The sequence below is a fragment of the Pundamilia nyererei genome, unplaced genomic scaffold, assembly GCF_000239375.1.
Source record: "Pundamilia nyererei isolate P.nyererei 1_Seehausen unplaced genomic scaffold, PunNye1.0 scaffold00065, whole genome shotgun sequence".
In the NCBI taxonomy this organism is placed as follows: Eukaryota; Metazoa; Chordata; class Actinopteri; order Cichliformes; family Cichlidae; genus Pundamilia; species Pundamilia nyererei.
Window position 1 is genome coordinate 813,852 of NW_005187466.1, and position 18,545 is coordinate 832,396.

General features: G+C 39.0%; 2 protein-coding genes across 3 annotated transcripts; both read left to right on the forward strand.

The window, feature by feature from the left end:
* Positions 1-2,195: 2,195 nt before the first annotated feature.
* On the forward strand, positions 2,196-10,777 carry tmc8 (transmembrane channel-like 8). The gene is made up of 16 exons (XM_005735724.1): positions 2,196-2,525; positions 3,310-3,559; positions 4,508-4,656; positions 4,740-4,871; positions 4,959-5,011; positions 5,100-5,239; positions 5,312-5,459; positions 6,027-6,191; positions 7,063-7,220; positions 7,301-7,376; positions 7,471-7,568; positions 7,703-7,889; positions 8,544-8,701; positions 8,857-9,000; positions 9,120-9,198; positions 9,503-10,777. Exons 1-16 carry the CDS (start codon positions 2,483-2,485, stop codon positions 9,572-9,574), a joined length of 2,052 nt encoding a protein of 683 aa, XP_005735781.1. The 5' UTR covers positions 2,196-2,482; the 3' UTR covers positions 9,575-10,777.
* Positions 10,778-12,327: 1,550 nt separating this feature from the next.
* Positions 12,328-16,612, forward strand: LOC102202415 (Fc receptor-like protein 5). Of its 2 annotated transcripts, none has more exons than XM_005735725.1 (6): positions 12,328-12,430; positions 12,516-12,542; positions 13,804-14,085; positions 14,177-14,473; positions 14,707-14,979; positions 15,870-16,612. In XM_005735725.1, the coding sequence occupies exons 1-6, from the start codon at positions 12,391-12,393 to the stop codon at positions 16,229-16,231; spliced, it is 1,281 nt and encodes a 426-aa protein (XP_005735782.1). In that variant the 5' UTR covers positions 12,328-12,390; the 3' UTR covers positions 16,232-16,612. The 2 variants fall into 2 exon arrangements, with proteins under 2 accessions (XP_005735782.1, XP_005735783.1); XM_005735726.1 differs by having other exon boundaries at positions 14,707-14,975; positions 15,870-15,948.
* The last annotated feature ends 1,933 nt before the right edge of the window (positions 16,613-18,545 follow it).

The window sequence follows — 18,545 nt, forward strand, 5'->3', positions numbered from 1 at the left end:
TTGGCACTCTTGGTTCAGTCCTATTCGCAATTTTACAGGTTTTTTTCAGTGGGGCAGGACTGGGCACCAAGAACATCCTAGTAGATGTGGTTGGAGAGAATGAGGTCGTGTATAATGGGAAAATAAAGACAGTGAAGAAAACTGGCGCACAAACGCCCAAATACACGAGCATTGAATGTGGCACTAAAATGTGTCACTAAATAAGTTTTTTCAAGTAATATTTATTCAGACTCTACTTGAAAGTCATATTCCTACTAAATAATACAAAAGTTATACAAATAGTTATATCAAAATATCCTTAAAGTACTTAAAAGTGCCCATTATGTAAAATGTCTTGAGTGACAGGTATCATAATGGATCGTAATTATTGTTTAATTGTATGTATATCACTCTAATGGTGCAGCTAAGTATTGATTGATTTTAATTATTTATATTATGCTGGGATGTCTGATCTATAGTAATACAGCATAATTTACTTGTACCTAAGTAATGTAAACGTCCATGCTTTCAGCCAAGGGTTTCAGAAATTGTCAGATTAACAATAGTCCAGCCCAATAATGTTCATAATGTAGCATCAGAGAGTCAATCATGTGTTTGTCGAGGGCTCGGTGCCCCCACACCGGACATGTGCCTCCTTGTGAACATGCACAAATTGTTACATGGCCTTCAAAGTGTAAATACAAACATTACTAGCCTAGCTGTGACTTAACAACTATTCAAAGACTTAGAGATCTATACTTACCCTTTTACGCACTTGTACAAACATCTGTAAAAACTATAAATAAACTGCATGAGGCTCTTTACTGAATGACAGTTTTATTTTATGTCACTTAACTTAACACATAACTGGGTTTTAAGAAGATGACATATGTGACAACTTGCTGCCACTGGGTATAGAAAGCAGTACATAAATTTATTTGCAGACTCAGTTTACTAACAAACTACCACCCCCCAGCTGTGGAGACACTTGCACAGCTGTCTTTTTATTTTGCTGTAGAACTATAACCCATAAACTGTTTTCCTCATAGGTTTTTATGTGTACATTGGGTTGTTTTATCTTTTATTTCCTCCACTCTCTTTTGGTTTTCTGGTGGTTTTCTCAGCTGGCTTAAGCATGTCTAAGTAAAGCACACTAAGGGGAACTGGTTAATCTTCATTTAAAAGGTTCAGTTTCTAGATCATACCTCAGTATTTTGCATACTAGTTTTTGTCATAATTTCATAGGATAGTTTAATTTGAACTCTATCATGATTTTTACATTTGATATTCCTCTGAAAAGGTGATGCTCTTCCAAAATAATTTAATGGAAAAAAGTAGCAATGGGCACATTTTAGTGTGCCATGTGTTAGTCCTTGGCAATGTCTACATCCTAAAAGTGTGTACACTGCTCCTATGATGCAATGGAGATAAATTATAAATCCAGTTAAGTACGAGTCCTGAAATTGTTATAATAACCCAGTAACATCACATAAAACTGAAAAGTGTGTCAGTACAAATGAAAATCAACTCTAAGTGTTACAGTCTCCACTGAACTGAAACCAGTGGTGTTGAAAGAGTGCATAAGAAATGACGCTCATGCTTATGTTTCCTTGTAAATGGTTTTGACTGGAAATTTCAGAAGACTTAGATGTGTGGTGAGTGGGTGTAAAGAGCCTCTTTGCTACGGCAATCAGATGCCTTAGAGCAAATGGTGCAACACTTCCAAGTGCAGCTGATCAGTCAGTAAAGAACTAACTGAAAAAGGAAAATGATGACTGTTTACCCAATTATTTCACTGATAGTTTAAAGATATTGTGTAAACAAAGTCTAAAATTTAGCCTAAAATAAATATTTGCTTCGCATTGCACTGTGGTGGATTCCACTGACGCAATCAGCTGTAAACAGATCGAACTGTGTTAGAAATCATTAGAAAGTACTTAAAATTAGAAAATGTATGAATGTATTAGAAAAGAATGAAATTGTGGATATCAACACATTAAACAACACCAAAAAGTTTTCTGTAGCACATGTCCTGTCTCAGGCCAAAACCTTTATCACGCTGTCACCCACTAACACGCCTGCCTTAAAAAATTTTCAACTTAGTGTTTGTCAGTCCAGTGAGATTGGGTGTATTTGTTGTAATCTTGTCATCAGTCCAACGCCTGGGAGTGCATCCTGTCATGTGATTTCCTGAAGCTGTTACGTTCCCCCTCGTTGTGAACAGATCTGACATATTTCACCTGCAACAAAACAGTCAACCATACACAGAGAGCTTGAGGAACAAACAAACTCCTGACCAGCCATTCAGAGGTCTTCATTTCAGCGTGACGATGTGTGTGATATTTTTAATGCAGATAGCGGAAGTAACTTCTCTCTTCACACAACTTTAAGTTGCATCTTGCACGGAGAAGCTTGATGAAATGCTATCTAGATGAAGTAAGAAGTTTGGATACTTTTTACTTTTATATTTCATTTTTGATTAAAGAGGAAGTTCAAGGGGAAAATGGAGGCGCACGAAAGTGTCGACTTTAAGAGGCTCATGTCAGGTAATGAAAAAAACAAATGTGCCTGTGTGAGTATGTGAGAAAATGCTGTGCTTGTTTAACATGGTGTCAGTACTCACAGTATGTACGAGTGTGTGAGACTTAATGGCAAACTGACCGTTTGTACTATGCTCGGTACACGGTCCCTTGGCAGTTTACTGCCAGTTGATTGGTTTCCCTCATGGTTTTAATCTAACACAGGTCATATCCAACACTACAAATCTTGTAAAACATTATAAAGTTTTGACTTATTAAGATGTGCGCGTTCTTACCTCAAACACAGAAGCCACAGAGAAAAAAGTAAACTGTTCCAAGTTTGCAAAACAATAGGAGGTGCAAACTAAATAAATAACTGATATGGTTGTTGATGTATTATTATCATCTCACTGAAAACTGAATACAGCGTATTTGTTTTTTGCACTGCTGACTGAAAAGATAAGACATAAACAGACTTAAACCCTCAGATATCCAAGTTGCACAGATCGTGCAGAAACAATGTTTTCTTGATTCCTTTTAGTTACTTTATGTTTGTTTTATGTTTTTTTTGTGATAACATGAACTTTGTGCACATATCGTGTTTTGTTATATTGCGCTGTTTGTATTATGTGCATTAGGATCTTCTACTGTGAGCTAAATATACCTTTGGTTACAAAGCAAGCAACTTAACTCTGAACAAGTTACTTTAGTCATTTTTAAAGCTCTTCCTTACCTTTTACAGACAGAGCAAGCAACAGTACAGCTTGCTTACAAACTTGTACTGTAATCTACTTTTCTGTGTTCACCCCAGAGGAAAGCACAGTGTCCACCCTGTCTTCAGACTCATGTGAGTACTATCAGACTGAGATATTTGACCTGCTGCCCAGCATTCAAGCTTCCCGACCTGAGCAGAACAGACATGACTTTTCGGAAGAGACCAACCAGGGTGGCCGAGAGGCCAGGGAAAAGAGTGGCCAGCTGTCCAGAGGACCCAGAGACAAAACATCCATGCAGCCACTCAGAAACTTGCCCATGTGTATTCAGGGAAAGAAGGGTGCCAAGTGAGTAAATCTTTTGACAGACTTCCCAAATCTGCTTCTTTTTGATCTACGTCTTACTTTGACATACATGCATAAACATGCAGTTAACTTATTACTTAAATAGAATACTACTGATTTACTTAAAGAAACATATTACAGTTGCGTATGTATATCTTTGAGCAGTTGTTTCCACATTTTTTTACTTAAGACCCAGTAGAATGATGCTTATGATCCCGCACACCTGTAGGGAATATTTCATTGGCACCTACCAGGATTGTTTCCAGATTTTTTTCAAAGCACAGAGGTGATCTTGGAAAAAACAGGGATGTGATATCCTAACCGTCGGCTTGATTTTCAGGCTTATGCTCAGCCCGACTGTGCTCATGATCAGTCTTCAGGGTATTACACATGGCCCAGAAAACTCATTAGCACTGAATAGCTGTTTAGCAAATAAGCAAAACAAGTTCTTAGAACTTTTACCCAAGTAATCACTCAATTAAGTATTAGCACCAAGGAATAGTTTAAAGTAAAAGCACATTACTGAATCATAATTATCATATGCTGGTGCTTGATCTACAGTAGCAGTCCAGCAAACCCTCCTCTTTAATTTCTGTTTCAGCCATCTTAGCTGACTAAAACTTCTTAACACATTACAGCTGTGGTCGAGAAATGCTATTGTTAAACAAGTTTGAACCAAACGACAGTTACAAGTGTTAACAGAAGTATTAAGACAACAAAAAAGTGTTTGAAGTGAGCACTTTTTCTTGTACAGACCTCAATCATTTGCTGACACACTTAACTGGTACTTGGTCAGAGGCTATGCATTAACGAATGTTGGATTTCTTTAAAACATAAAATGTCTGATAGCTTATATACATGTTTAATTTCTGATTAAATGTATCAGGATTAACCTCTAAAGCTACCATGTTAAATTAAACAGGAGTTCGTTAAATTTATGCTATTTTCTAGGGAAAGGAGGAAGCTGGAAATCAATGATATTAATTTTTGGGAGTCCTGGAGGAAAACCCAGAGCACCAACAGGAAGAGGGTGAGGGAACAGATAAAAGAAGCTCTGTCTGGCCTAGTGCCATGGCGGCAGACCCTCCGGACCATCGAAGGTGAGATAGATTTGTGGTGAATTAACTTAGTATGTGCTGTGACTGAACCACTCAACTATAACTCACCTAATTATTTGTTGCAGGCAAGTTTGGAGTTGGGGTGAAGTCCTATTTTGTTTTCCTCAGATATCTGATTTACTTGAACCTGCTACACTGTGTTCTCATCGGGGGTTTCATTGTGGGTCCATCAATATTTTATCGCACTGACGAGTACGGTAAGTCAGCCGTGACAACAGATGGCAGCAAATTAACCACAACTAGGAGCTGACATCTAAAAATAATTATTCTCTCTGATTTTGCAGAACCGTTAATGTTTAAAGACAGTGACTCTGCTTTAGATTTCTTCTTGGGAACAGTAAGCTTTTGTGTTCTAATCTACGTGTAGTATTTATTAGCAATAGCCCCACATGTTTCCCATAATCTTTTCCTTGTCTTTTCTGCAGGGCTACGTGAATCGTTCCCTTGTCTTCTATGGCTTTTATACACAAGGATCCCTGGATTTAAAGTGCTTGAACATACCGTTGCTGTACCTCGCTGGAATCTTCTCAATCATATTTTTAAGTCTCATTCTGGTGGTCCGCAGGTAAGTGATCCACAACAATGCAACATAAGAGGTCAAAATGATGTTTTATTTACGTACATTCACCTGTGATAGAACAACAGTCGGCTACAAGCACACCTGGATGCTCGGGAAGCGTTACAGCATGAACGTGAGCTATAAGATCTTCTGTGGCTGGGACTTCACCATCCAGGATCCCACTGCTGCCGCTCTCAAACACGGCTTCATCAGAAATGACCTCAAGGTGAGTGGCGAGGCACTAACACCCTCATAGTAAATTAGCCAAACTGGTGGTGAAGTTTCTGAAAAGTTTGTGAAGTCTTTAAGTCTAACTATGTTTTCATACATACGCCTCAGAGAAGAATAAAACGAAATAAATATAATAGTAAGACCACCAGTGACCGCCCCCTCAGCCTCCTACTGGATGCACGTATTGTATCAATTTGAAAATCCTACGTGACTTCCTTCTCGACTTACCACATTCACAAGATTTTCACAAAACTTGACCTCTGACCTTGACCCTGAGGTTGAGATCACTGAGATCTGAACTCGTTAGTGGATGCACTTATGGTATGAATTTCAAAACACAGCTCCTTGTTCTCAAGTTATCACATTCACAAACATCCTTTAACACCCGTGGGGTAAAATCATGTGCAGCATGGTGGCACAGTGGTCAGCACTCTTTAAAGGAAAGCTGCGGACAGTTTAGGGGCTCTGTATGTGTTTACTGTACTTCTGATGTTTTGCTGGAGTCTTTGGGTAGCGGTGTGGATCAGATATGGTCATCACAATAGTTTCTGCTCCTCTACAGCTTTTCCTGGAGGAGCAGAGTTTCTCTTTAAGGGCGGCTCAAAGGACACTTGGAGAGAAGGTCCGTCTCTACCTGCTCAGAATCGTCCTGAACCTGATTACTTTATCTCTGCTTGGTGGAGCCTTTTACCTCATCTACTTCGCCACACAAACATCTCTGAAAAAGGTAATGGTTTGATGCCAAGTATTGCTAAATAATGTGGTTTCCTCTTTAGCATGTATTATGTTATTTGATTTTGCTCCCCACTTTAGTATTTCTATCCGCACTTGTCTTTGTCTCCTTCTGTTTTGTCTCCTGTTTTATCTTGTTGAGGACTCTCTCCAGGTACATTCAAATAGTCCAAAAAGATGACCTCTATCTGCTTTTTTAAACATTTACATGACCTGTGCTACTTGGTCAATTATGTTAACTGTTTTCATAAATAGTTGGATAGCACATCGCTATTATTGTGGGATGGCATGTGGGATGATCTCCTTTCATAAAGGGTGGCCTGGTGTTTCCTATGCTGCAGCAGTTAATAAAGGAATCAGTATCCTTGGTATTTGGGGAATTCAAACAGCTCTTATTGTGACTGCCATGCAGTTCATTCTGAGTCATTTCTCTAACCCTCCTAATTGATACTTTCTATTCACACATACTCTCTGTGTCTCTAGCTCCTATTTTCCCTTCTTAGAGCTTGTTTGCCCCATATTAATTTCCACATGTGTTCATTGTTTCCACCTTTGCCTAATCAGCCCTCTGTGCAGTCCCTTGTTAAATGTCAGCTCTTTTTTTAAGGCAAGCTGACTTTCCGTGTCTCCGTTTTCTTTCTTTTTTTAATAACAACCATAAAAGTTTTACCTGTTTGCTGTTTAATGTGCTTCCGTGTCTTGAATTTGGGCCCTCTGTCCTTTAACACCTAACAAATATGCTTTTTTAAAACAATACTTTTGTCTTTCTTGGTTTTCTCATTCCTAAAGTAAATAAATATTCTTGCTTTGTTCAAGTATGTATTTGTTGAATTTCCTTAATAGCTGATAATGTATGTGTGTCTTAGGAGAACTCTGGACACCACTGGTTGGTCAGTCTTCTCCTCCAGTATTTTCCTCCCATCACCATCACCTTTGTCAATCTAGTCCTGCCCCACATCTTCCGTAAGATCTCATCTTTTGAAGATTACTCCTTCACCATGCAGGTGAATGCCACGCTTTTGAGGTAAGCTGAATAGAGACATCAACTTTTACTCTACATAAAGGCACACATGTATTTGCATATTTACTGTTTCTTTTCTTCAGGAGCATCTTCTTAAAGCTGGCCTCCTTGGGGATCTATTTATTTTTTGTCTTCACAACAACAGAGCAAGATGCCAAGGTGATACAGAGCTTTAATGACACATCATCAAGGGTTTAAATTATTTTTTTGAATCCATTTTAAACAGAATCTTTGTGTCTCTTCACTGTTTCAGTGCAAGGAGAACCAGTTTGGTAGAGAGATGTACAAGCTGTCCATCTTCAACTTCCTCGCAACTTTCTTCAGTGTCTTTTTCTTTAACTACCCCAGGAAGTGGGTTTGATTGACATTAACAGTCTGTTTCTTTCTCAGTCATCTTTGTGGTTTGAATGGAAAGATCAGCAATGTCTCTCCTTAGTAGATGACAGGACAGATTCGATCTAAGCCATCTCCCTTATCTTTAACAGGTTGGTACAAGAGACGTATCCAAGATCCTCGCTGGCCCGAATATCAGGGAAACAGCGCTTCCTGATACCATTCAATGTGCTGGACCTTGTTTACAGTCAGACTGTATCCTGGGTGGGAGTCTATTACTGCCCTCTGCTGCCTGTCATAGGAATCGTTTCATTGGTTGTCACGTTCTACGTTAAAAAGGTTAGATTATTATAAACTCTTTATATTCCTCACTTTATTATTTTCTATCTGTAAATTGGTTAAATAAATCTGTAAAAGAAAAATCCCAGCTGTCTTGGGGAGAGAAGCAGGGTACGCCCTGGACGGGTCGCCAGTCTGTCGCAGGGCTAACACATAGACACAGGCAATTGATACAATTTAACACACATTTGGGAAGCTGTAACACAAAATGTTGCCCTTTCTTACAATAGTAAAGATCTTTAAAATAAATCCTTTCCACATCAGATCCAAAGGTTAATCGCTTTCCGGTCCAAGCCCCACATCTGGTAAAGTTTTTATGCAATTCCAGCCAGTGTTTTGAGTAACCCTACTAAAATAGCATCCTAAATCAGATTTTAAAAAAATATTGTTAAAGGATAGGCACAAATCAAGATGATCTTTAAGCAAACAAGAAGCATCAAACAGGTCAGCAGGGGGGAAAAAGCTTGAAGGAGATAGGTAAGATGTACTCAGGTGAGCTGAAATAAACAAAACCGTCTGGCAAATAAAATCTGAAGGAAAAACTGACTGATTTGGGGATAAAATAAGTGGAGTACATTAAGTAATGGCTATATAGAAGTCTGGTTTTAGTATAAAATGTGTTCAAACCTTTTTGCTCTGCCTCTGTGTCTTCAGTTCAATGTCATGCGGTGTTGTGTGCCAGAGCAGCGGATGTTTCGAGGGTCCAGCTCTTCAGTTTTGTTCCATTTCATGTTGCTGCTTGGTCTCTTCATGTGTGCAGCGACACTGGGCTTCAACCACTATCCGCTACAAAGCACTGAGGGCAGAAATGCGTAAGGTTTTCACTGCAGTTGCATCTAACACCGCCTGTCCTTCTTTCTTTTATTTTTAATTTGAAACCTTTTAGGATCAGAATTAAACCCATATTTATATTTTATCTTTATTTACTGCTCATTTCTCTCATTTGCATTACCTCTGCCATCCCAAGGTCCTCCTGCGGTCCATTTAGAAATGAACAAACAATGTTCACTGTGACTGGAGGCTGTGTGAAAAGTCTCCCCAGCCCAGCCCAGACCACTATCCGCTACCTGACTTCTGAGGCCTTCGCCCTACCACTAATACTAGCAGAGATGTAAGTATGCAAATAACCCCGCATCCAATACAAATATCAAACCTGTATTTGTAATGTTCACCTTTACCAGCTCATCCTCCTTTAAGATTGTTTAAACACTTTTCGTTTTGTCTCCTCAGCATATTGTTAACCTCGTATGTGTCTCGGAGACGAGCCAATCAGAGGGCCATTGAGAGACTGAAAGACATGCTAGTTATGGTAAGCACATGTCCAAAATCCTTCCAGTCCCTCCACCATATTGGCTGGTAAGTGGAAGCTGGTATGCTTCAGGCTAGTTACTTTAAAGCTCCTAAATAAGTGAATGGGTTAAGAGCCATAACTTTTAGGTATCTACATATACCTACAACTACATAAAATCTTTTCTACTGCACATGTGCAAAGTTACATGACAATATGGCTCATTACTAGCTAGGTCGAGAGCATCAAAGGCTCCTGAACGACTGCCATTCAAGCATTTCTTTAAATATGTTTAAAAATTTGCATATATGTGTTTCCCCAACAGAGCAGCTCTGATAAGCGTTTCCTGGTGAAGCAGCACGCCACGATGCTGAGACAGCGAAATAAGCACCACTGAGCTCTTGCTGCGGTCATTGAAGAGGACGTCACGCTCAGTCACTAAAAACATCCCATCTATGCTTTTAAAAAGTGGCTTTGGTCTCCACAGACTTCCTCTTAAAACTAAAATACGGTTCTGGCTGCTGACAGCCAGGCCGAGGTGTCAGGTGGCAGAAAAAAAGAAAAAGAAAGTGCAGGCTAACTCTTGCTTTATAAAAGATAAGAGCCACAAATTTAATCTTTTCCCCCTTTTCCCTTTTTATATTGTAAATACTTTAACTATAAAAACCTTCCTCCTTTTGATGGCAACAACTTTATTTCTATAGCACATTTCATTACATATAAACTCAGTGGGCTTAACACATAAAAACACAAAGATGTGTGTGGGTTTGCTGCCTCGAGGCAGGGAAGACAGCCAAACAAAACAACAGCACTTGTCCATGAATACAGATGTTTCCTGAGTCCAGATTACAGTGGTAGCGTGCACGGACAATACTAGGCATGTTATGTTACTAACTTGTTGCTGTTTTATCTGTTAATCTGTTAAGGATCTCAAGTTTAATTCCAGGAGGAGACAAATCCAGCCTCAGGTGGTCACGAGGTAATGCCGGTCCCAAGTCTGGATCAGTGGGAGGGTTGCCAAATTATTTCCTTGGGTAAATAAAGGGAGCAGCTGAAAGTACCTAACACCCTGAGTGACACAACTTGGTTTAATGAGTATCACTGTGTTAGTACAGATGGGAGTAAAGCCGTTTAAAACAAGAAGCACTCTCAGAGCACAAACGTCCACCAAGGTGTCTCACTCTCTGGGCAGTATTTACTTTTACAGGAACAGTATTGTATTTTGTACATTGTCCATCCTGTTTTCTGTTCTTTTTAAACATACTTCAAGAGGTTTGCAGTGCAGTAAAAACAAGTACAAAGTGTGGACTTTTGTTATTTCCCCATTAGTCTACTTTCCATAATTTTGTGTATACTTATTTTTTTATTTATGTATATGTTACATGTGTCATGCTCATTTTGCAGTTATTAAAATTCAATTGCATATTTGGCAGAAATATCAAGTGAAAAAAGTTTTTGAGGACAAGTTTGTTTTCCCCAAAAAAATTCTTATTGGGGAACCCTGTACACATCAAAGTGTTATGTATTTAAACGGTTAAAACCTGTTACTGTACACAATAACATCATAATAAAATAAATAAACTATATTCACAGAGCATCACATATGAACATGTTCTTATCAGTTTGAACACTTGATGTCATTTTAAATAATTCTATATAGGATTATCATCACTTTGACCTTCAGATCAATCTACTGAAGGAGAGGTCAGAGGTCAAATGTAACATGGTGTTTTAAACCATTATATGGTACTTGCTATATGCTGACAATACACACCACACTCACAAGAATTATAGTTGCTAAATTATAAGGCTTTTTTTTTTCAATGTAGGTAAAAAAAAAAAAGTCTTCGTTAAATCGGTATATTCGAGCCGTGTGAAGGCTTACTAGATCCATGACGATTTTTTTAACTTTGTGTAACATCTTTGCATTGTTGTTTTTATGCATGTTTTGTTATATTTATGTTTTGCAGACATGTGACCACTAACCACATGAGCTTAACTTGTCAGCCATTCTAGAGCCAAGTGAATAAAACCTTAGTCATACTGGTGGTTGATCAGCTGCCAATCACCAGTCGTGAGGGGAAAAAAAGTATCCCAGACTGGTTGGCAAAAGCCCGTGCCCTTTGGTAGAATATTGCTGAGGTGGTAGTTTGAATGGAAGTGATAGACTTGTCTATAAACACTGTCCAGCTACTCAGAGCTGTAGTGAAAAGTGGGATAATAATCTGGAGACCATTTGCCTTCACAGTAAAAGCTTTCTTTTGAAACATGTTGGAGCTCTAAGGCACAATTTATACCTTGAAGGCAAACTTTCACCATTTCCAGTTGCGTCACACTTTTTTTTTTTTTTTAGGTTTTACTACCCCTAATACTTAGCAGATGTTTGAAGACAAACGTGGAAAACTACAGGCAACCAGGTAGTAATCAACGCAATCAGTAGGTGGTTTTTGGTGCAGCACCTTCTTTGTAACCTCCAGAACCACCGCCAAACAGTCGGGGAAAACACATTTTTCTCTAGTAATGGTTATATCCCACCCAATATGGTGGAAAACACCTGAGCAATGTGTGCATAATGTCACAGGAGAAACCTCTATATCTGTGTACTGCATGTCCGGAGCAGCTGGCCTGCTTGCATCTTTTTTGCTGATGTCCCTTAATGTGCACTGTCCCTCTTAAATAAACAAATAAATATAGATACCAAAAGCTAAATAAATAAACTTATTCCCATGGAAGATGAATGAAAAACTTATATCAGAGCTTTTTACCACTTTAACTGTATTGAATGTTTTTGACATGTTAATCAAAAGCATTTAAACTATTCATCAAAAGGAAGCAGGCTCATTCTTTTATTTCTCCTAACATCTTGGGTGTGGTGCGGATTTATGCAGGTTACGGATACAATTTGTTGTACATAAGGAATGTTTGCACATACACTTGTAGAGTAAAACAAAATATGTTGAAAGTATGGCGGTCACGGTCACTCAAAGACTTTAACTGTGGCCTCACTGTGTCCTTTAATATTGACTGTGCATGTTTTTCTCCAATTTGATCAAAATCTTTGTGCACATTTTAGCCATATTTGCATTTGACATCACAGAGATCCTTAAAATGAAGTTAACAGCCCAGTATGTTATCTGCTTGCAACACATGTGTAACACCCTTGCAAGCCTTGGCAAGCTGAAGAAACCATGCCCAAAGGTACATGAGAGGGTTATGGAGAAACGTCAGGCTCTTATTTTTTTGCCAGTTTTGGGTGAGTTGATTAATTTGATGTAAAACTGGGAAAATTTATTATTATTATTGAATAATATTGTTAATGTGTGTGTTGTTTTTTCCAGCTGTGGCAAGTTTCCTCGTCAAGATAAGTAAGTGTGTTAACTGGGTGCTTAAGATATGTGGCTAAGATGACAGAGATCTTCACACTTTTCAGATGTTTGCTTCTTAAAAATACTTTCAGAAACAAGGTTACAGTAATGTGGACAGTCAGTGTTCGAACAAAAACAACAAGAAAGTTGATATTTTCTTTAGATTTTAAAGTTTTATTGTTCACTTTAATGAAAAGCATTCAATAATGTCTGATGTGTTTCATTTTGTATCAGTCAGCATAGTGGTGCTGTGGTTATCCCTGCTGTTTCACAGCATAAAACTTCTAATGTGTCTTTGTTTTCCCTGTGTCTGCTGGCTGTAATTACAGATATCAGTCAGTAGTCGGTAATACCAGGAAAACCACTTTTCAAATTCTATAAAGCAAAATGGCTTAATGAGTGTCCTGTATGTGATTTAGGACCTTTTTATTATTATTGATGTACAAAATTGCCAACAGCAGTTAAAGACTGGTCCCTGTAAGGTGCAAATCACCATTGCTGGGGTTGTTACTAAAAGAAAAGTAATAGATTACATATTACTCTTAATTTTAAAGAAATGAATGTTTTTTGTAATTGAATTTTGCCTAACATGGCCTGAAAAGCTTTTGTGATTCCACAAAGTGCTGTAAACATCCCTCTGAGATTTTGGTCCATTTTGACATGATATCATCACACAGTTGCCTCAGATAATCTGAATCTCTTCTAACATCACCTCTCAAAGGTTGTATTTACGTGATTTCTTGATGCAGCAGGTCTGCCAGTAATCAGGCCTGGGTGTGGCTAGTGAAAATGAAATCAGCTTTTAAAAATTCCCAAATAATTCATGATTTAACAAGCGGGGGAAATTACCTTTCCAGATAGGTCCAGGTAGGTTTGGAGAGCTTTTGCATTTACTTCTTAGTTTAACATTAAAAATGTTTTTGATTATCTGAAACTTTAAAGAGTGACGAATATTTAAAAAAACAAAACAAAACTAAGAAATCAGGAAGGGGGAAAAAAAATTCCACATACATATCAAAGGTATCTATAATTTTGTACCAGTGTCATACTAACATTACAGCCTGGGAAAAACAGTTCAAATAAATCATTAAAAGTCCAATAATACAATGAAATCTTCCTTCAGTCACTACACACAGCTTAAGGTCACAGGTGAGGGTAGCAACATAGACTGAACGGTACTTAGCCGGTGTTATTGAGCATAGTTTTAAATCTTTTTATAGTTTCAAGTTTGCATGCACAGTTGTTTCATTTGCTTCTTTAGGTGGATCAAGCTCTTTTCGCCCGGTGCTGACTGGTCCTGACCTGGCCTTCAGTGGCCCGAGGGTGGTTTTCCGTTGTGTTGCATCTAACGTCTCCCCACCAGTCGTCTATGAGCTGATAAAGGATGGACGTGTGCGAATTGGCCGCAATAGAGATTTTCAAGGTGGCCAAGTTGCATCATTCCCTATCAAAGTAACTGCAGCGTCAGAAGGGTCATACCACTGCAGGGCCACAGCTGGAGGAACCACAGAAATCAGCAACAGCATTAAGCTGAGAGTAGTCAGTGAGTATCGGATGTTGGGTAGTTTATTAAAGCTTACTCAACTGACTTTCCCCTTTTCTTCACCAACTGTCTTTTATTCCCTGATTTCCAGCTCCACCATCATATACCAGAGTGACCTCTGAACCCTTCCCCCCAGTTGCATACGAGGGGTCACGCATGGCCCTGAGTTGTGACGCTGAAAGGGGGTCCAACCTTTCCTACAGCTGGTTTTTTAACCGGAAGGAAATAACATCTTCGACTTCTCTCCCCTTCCACTTTGTGGAAAACAAGCTGCTGGTGGAGAGGGTAACTCCTGAGTATGCTGGAAATTATTCTTGCACTGCTTGGTCCAGCGTGAATGAGATCAAAAGGATTTCCAGCAGCACAGAGGTCCAGGTGACAATCAAAGGTACATATTAACAGAATTTACAAAGTTTATAAATACTACGTTTGCTACTTGGCGCTATCAGCCAGTTTAGTTCAGAAATATCTCATGAACTACTGAATAGATTTGCATGCAATTAGGTCCATTGTAATGTTCCCAGAGGGCATTTTTAATGAGTTTTCATTAGCACTGAGGGATTGATATTTTTTCCATTTCAGTGAAGTTAAAAAAACTCTTCCTCCTTCCTCCTGCACCAGTCTATGTTTCAAAGCCAGAGATCTCCTTCTCCGTTCATAAAGAGGGAACCAGTTACCATGGCAATGTGACGTGCTGGTCAACAAGAGGGAGCCCTCCGGTGAACTTGTATCTTTTACTAGACGGTAAAGAAGTGGACTCCGTCACAGCAGCTCAGACCCCGGCTGCCTGGTTCCTTGTAGTCGTAGTCCCCGAGCTGGACATGGGAGAGGCACGATGCCGGGTGAAAACCGAGAATCAGGACCTCACAAGTGAGCCTGTGAACCTGGAAGTAGGTATGAAGATGTGTGAATGATCTCGGTCTTTACCATAGACTGTAGATGGATGCAACCAATGCAAAAGTGACTTAAAGGTGCATTCTTTCTCCTGTTGCCCATTAGAGATGCTTACATTACAATACAATATGAAGTTCAATGTGTAAACGATTCAGATCGGGGGATTATCTAGGATTTCCATCGTGATTTGTCACTATTTAAATAAAACTGAACTGAATTGAAGTTGCGTTCAGTAAGTGTTGATGCAGAAAAGGATCCAAAACAAAAGACTGACCGTTATTTAGTTGAGGTTTATGAAAATCCACAACAGAGAATCAACTAATGAATCCAAATGTCTGAAAAAGTCATAAAGCATAATCAGCAGGGAGAACTGAACTGAACAGGCCGACAAAGGGAGGCAGCGACTACATCCACAAAGAGGTGAGAGACACCTGGAAGAGACAGAGAAGTAAAACTAAATACTAAACACACAGACGCTGCCAAAATAAAACAGGAAGTAACTAAAACATAAACACGGCTCCCACAGACCAAGAATTAACAACAAGACATGGGAACAAACTGAAAACTCAACCTATGAAAAAATTAAAAAGCTCAAACACATAATAAAAAAAACGAAACTAGAATTACAAGAATAGAGAAAATCACAAAGAGGAAAACTCTTAAGTAAGGACAGACACAGGACCAAGACAAGTAGACTCAAACCTAAGAGCACAAATTCATGAGGAAAGCGTCGTTTTTCTAGACTTGTTTTTGCAACCAGACGAAACGCCCCCTGCTGGCCATTAGAAAGACTGCATGTTTAAGACACCTCTGCATTGATATGTTTTACATGAAGTCTATATTTTATGTGAGATTTGTGACCCTCTCTTCCTTCTTCTTTGTCTGTCAAGTTCCAGTTGGAGGAAATGTGAAAGTGGAGGTGGAATATCTGTACACAGCTGATTCCAAACTGACTACAGCAAGGCTGAGCTGTCACGTCAGCAGAGGAACTTTTCCTTACATCTCCTGGCTCTTCAATGACTCTGTCCTTCCCTCTGAGTCTCATCCGGATTCCCACACTCATCCCATCCTGCCTCACATTGCCTTCGCTGACCGAAGACGATCCCTCATCCTCACTAAGCTCAGCCCTGAGGAGTCTGGGTATTACCGCTGCAGGGCCAGGGACAGCTACGATGACTCTGGGCCCTGGGTGGAGAGTGCAGCTGAGCTGGTCCAAGTCACAGGTGAAAGACCAGGACTAAGAGAGGAGTAAAACTTGTGGAGTATTAATTTTGGGAAGTATACTAACTTGCTTTATTATTGAGGTTTATAAACTCCATGTAATGGTTCTCTGCAAGAAAACATACAGTACCAATTGAAATAAGCAGTCATGATAGATCATTTCCACCTTAAGACCGTCCCTTGAATCTTTATGCCACAGTCCAGACATGAGTGTGGTATTGAGCTTTTTGTCTAGCTCTCTCCAAGAAGGCCAAATTATGCTTTAAAAAGGATTTCTGTTCAACCCAGGCTTTTGTTCACATGCATCATTTAATATAAATGTGTCTTCCTGTGGGTTTCTGCACTTTTTATGCCTTCAGTCAACTCCATGTCTCAAGCAGCGTCCTCAACCGAAACGCCACCAAGTCAAAGTAAAAATATTTTGTTTGTTTTATTAATCTTATTTCTGCACAAAAGTTTGGGGTCATGCAAAAAAAAAAACAACTAAATATTTTAAAATATTTGTATTTATTAAATGAAAGTGCAGAGTGATGAAAAATACAGTCGATTAAATAATGAATTTGAAGTTATTTTGCCCTTTAAATTCTACTTTTGTCCAAGGAGTAGAGTTACAGCATTGCAGTCTTCATTGATTGTCAGTAATTCATTTTTTTGAATTCTTTAATTTTCTTTTTTTTCCACCCTTTTTTTGTGTCTAAAGTCTTGATTTTTGTGATTATAGTTAGGATTCCTGTTATGCTTCCTTTGTTATTCTAGTGTATTACAAATCTTAGGTCTGGTTTTGTTTTAGTTTTGTTTGTTTTGTTTTTAGTAATAAGTTTTGGTTTGTGATTTCTTGCATTTGGGATTAAAAGAGGATGCTAGGGATAGGGTGAGATGGTGGCAGAACCCTACAGGGAGCAGCTGAAAGAAGAAGAAGAAGAAAAGAGGGTTCTTGTTTATCATGATAGCCCCCCTTGTGCTTCCTGGTCTGTGTCATCTTGTTAGTAGTAGGTGTTAGTATTCATGCCTGTCAGTCTCTTTGGGTTATTCTCTGCTTTTACTTTGAAGGATGTTTTCTCCTGTGCCCTGTGTCAGCATTGTTTCCTGTCTGTCTTCTTTTGAGTCCTCATTATTCTCACCTGTTGTCAGTTGTGTTCACCTGTGCCCCCCACCCCCACGTAGCTCTGCCTGTCTTTGTGACATAACCTGCTTTGGCTGTTTAGCATTAGTGAAACTTCCTGTTCTGATCCTAGTGCAGTCTCTATCGCGATCTTCTGCTCTCACCCCCTTTTTTTTCAGATTTTGAGTTTTTTGCATTGCACTTTTTAAAAGAAAGTGAATTTCAGCGGGCTTTTTGTTTGTGAACTCCATTGTACACGAAGCACCACCTACAAGTGAGACTGGTTTCATGGGTACTGAATAGATGCAAAAACATCACCTCAATAGACAAAAACAGATGTGTTTGGTGGCCAAGCCAGACATACAACCAGCTGTTTCTTTCTTACATAATTCTTGCATATTTTGGATCTGTGCTGATTGACCTGTTGTACGAGGAAGCTGGCTCCCGACAAGAGCGATCCTAAACGTCTGTCAGCTAAATCCATTTTAATCTGCACAAATCGTATATTTACCTCCACATCATACCCCAAACCAGAACATTTCCTCCATGAGGCTTGACAGATTTGTTCTGTTTTACACAAATTTTCTTCTTTTTAATCCAAACATATTTGGACATCTGTAGCAATTTTGCAGCTCGAGGTTTGTGGGAAACATTTGATAAAGGGAGACAATGAGGTGTTTGTGTCTCTGTCAGGAGACTCTTTGTATTCTTGCTCAGTCCTGCAAGTTTCCAGCATTGAATGTTCTTCCTTTGTTAGAATAGCCTTTGGCCTTTTTAATGAAAACAAAATTGCGTAAAAATGTAACTGTCATTTAAAAGTCATTAATGATTGATTGATAACGTTTTATTGCTTATTGCTTGTCATTTGCAACATTTCTGGTACAGTTTATACTATTTTATTTCAAAACAAATATGCAGTTCATTCAAACTTGTAGATGTCACAGGTGACCCTAAACTTTTGTGCAGCAGTGTGTGCGCTGCCTCAGAGTGTGAAACTGTCTTCGTCTCATCTCTTTCAGGTTTTTGCATGAACATCACAGAAGCTGTCACCATCGCATTCTGCTGCTTCGTTCTCCTCATGCTAGCAGTGGGTTCAGCCTGCGTGTACAAGATGTTTGAAAACAAGCAAGGTGTGTGTGAGAACCAGGAATCCACTGATTGGTACACACGCAGGAATTCCTATTAAAACTTCTTGTCTTCTTGTCATCTTATCTGTTGTTCCAGCTCATACCAACAGTGTTCC

Coding starts and splice junctions, on each gene's coding strand:
- tmc8 (XM_005735724.1), top strand. CDS start 2,483: ATGGAGGCGCACGAAAGTGTCGACTTTAAGAGGCTCATGTCAG. Junction 7,377..7,470: donor CAACAGAGCAAGATGCCAAG/GTGATACAGAGC, acceptor TCACTGTTTCAG/TGCAAGGAGAACCAGTTTGG. Junction 7,569..7,702: donor TTCTTTAACTACCCCAGGAA/GTGGGTTTGATT, acceptor TATCTTTAACAG/GTTGGTACAAGAGACGTATC.
- LOC102202415 (XM_005735725.1), top strand. CDS start 12,391: ATGGAGAAACGTCAGGCTCTTATTTTTTTGCCAGTTTTGG. Junction 14,086..14,176: donor CATTAAGCTGAGAGTAGTCA/GTGAGTATCGGA, acceptor CCTGATTTCCAG/CTCCACCATCATATACCAGA. Junction 14,474..14,706: donor GGTCCAGGTGACAATCAAAG/GTACATATTAAC, acceptor CTCCTGCACCAG/TCTATGTTTCAAAGCCAGAG.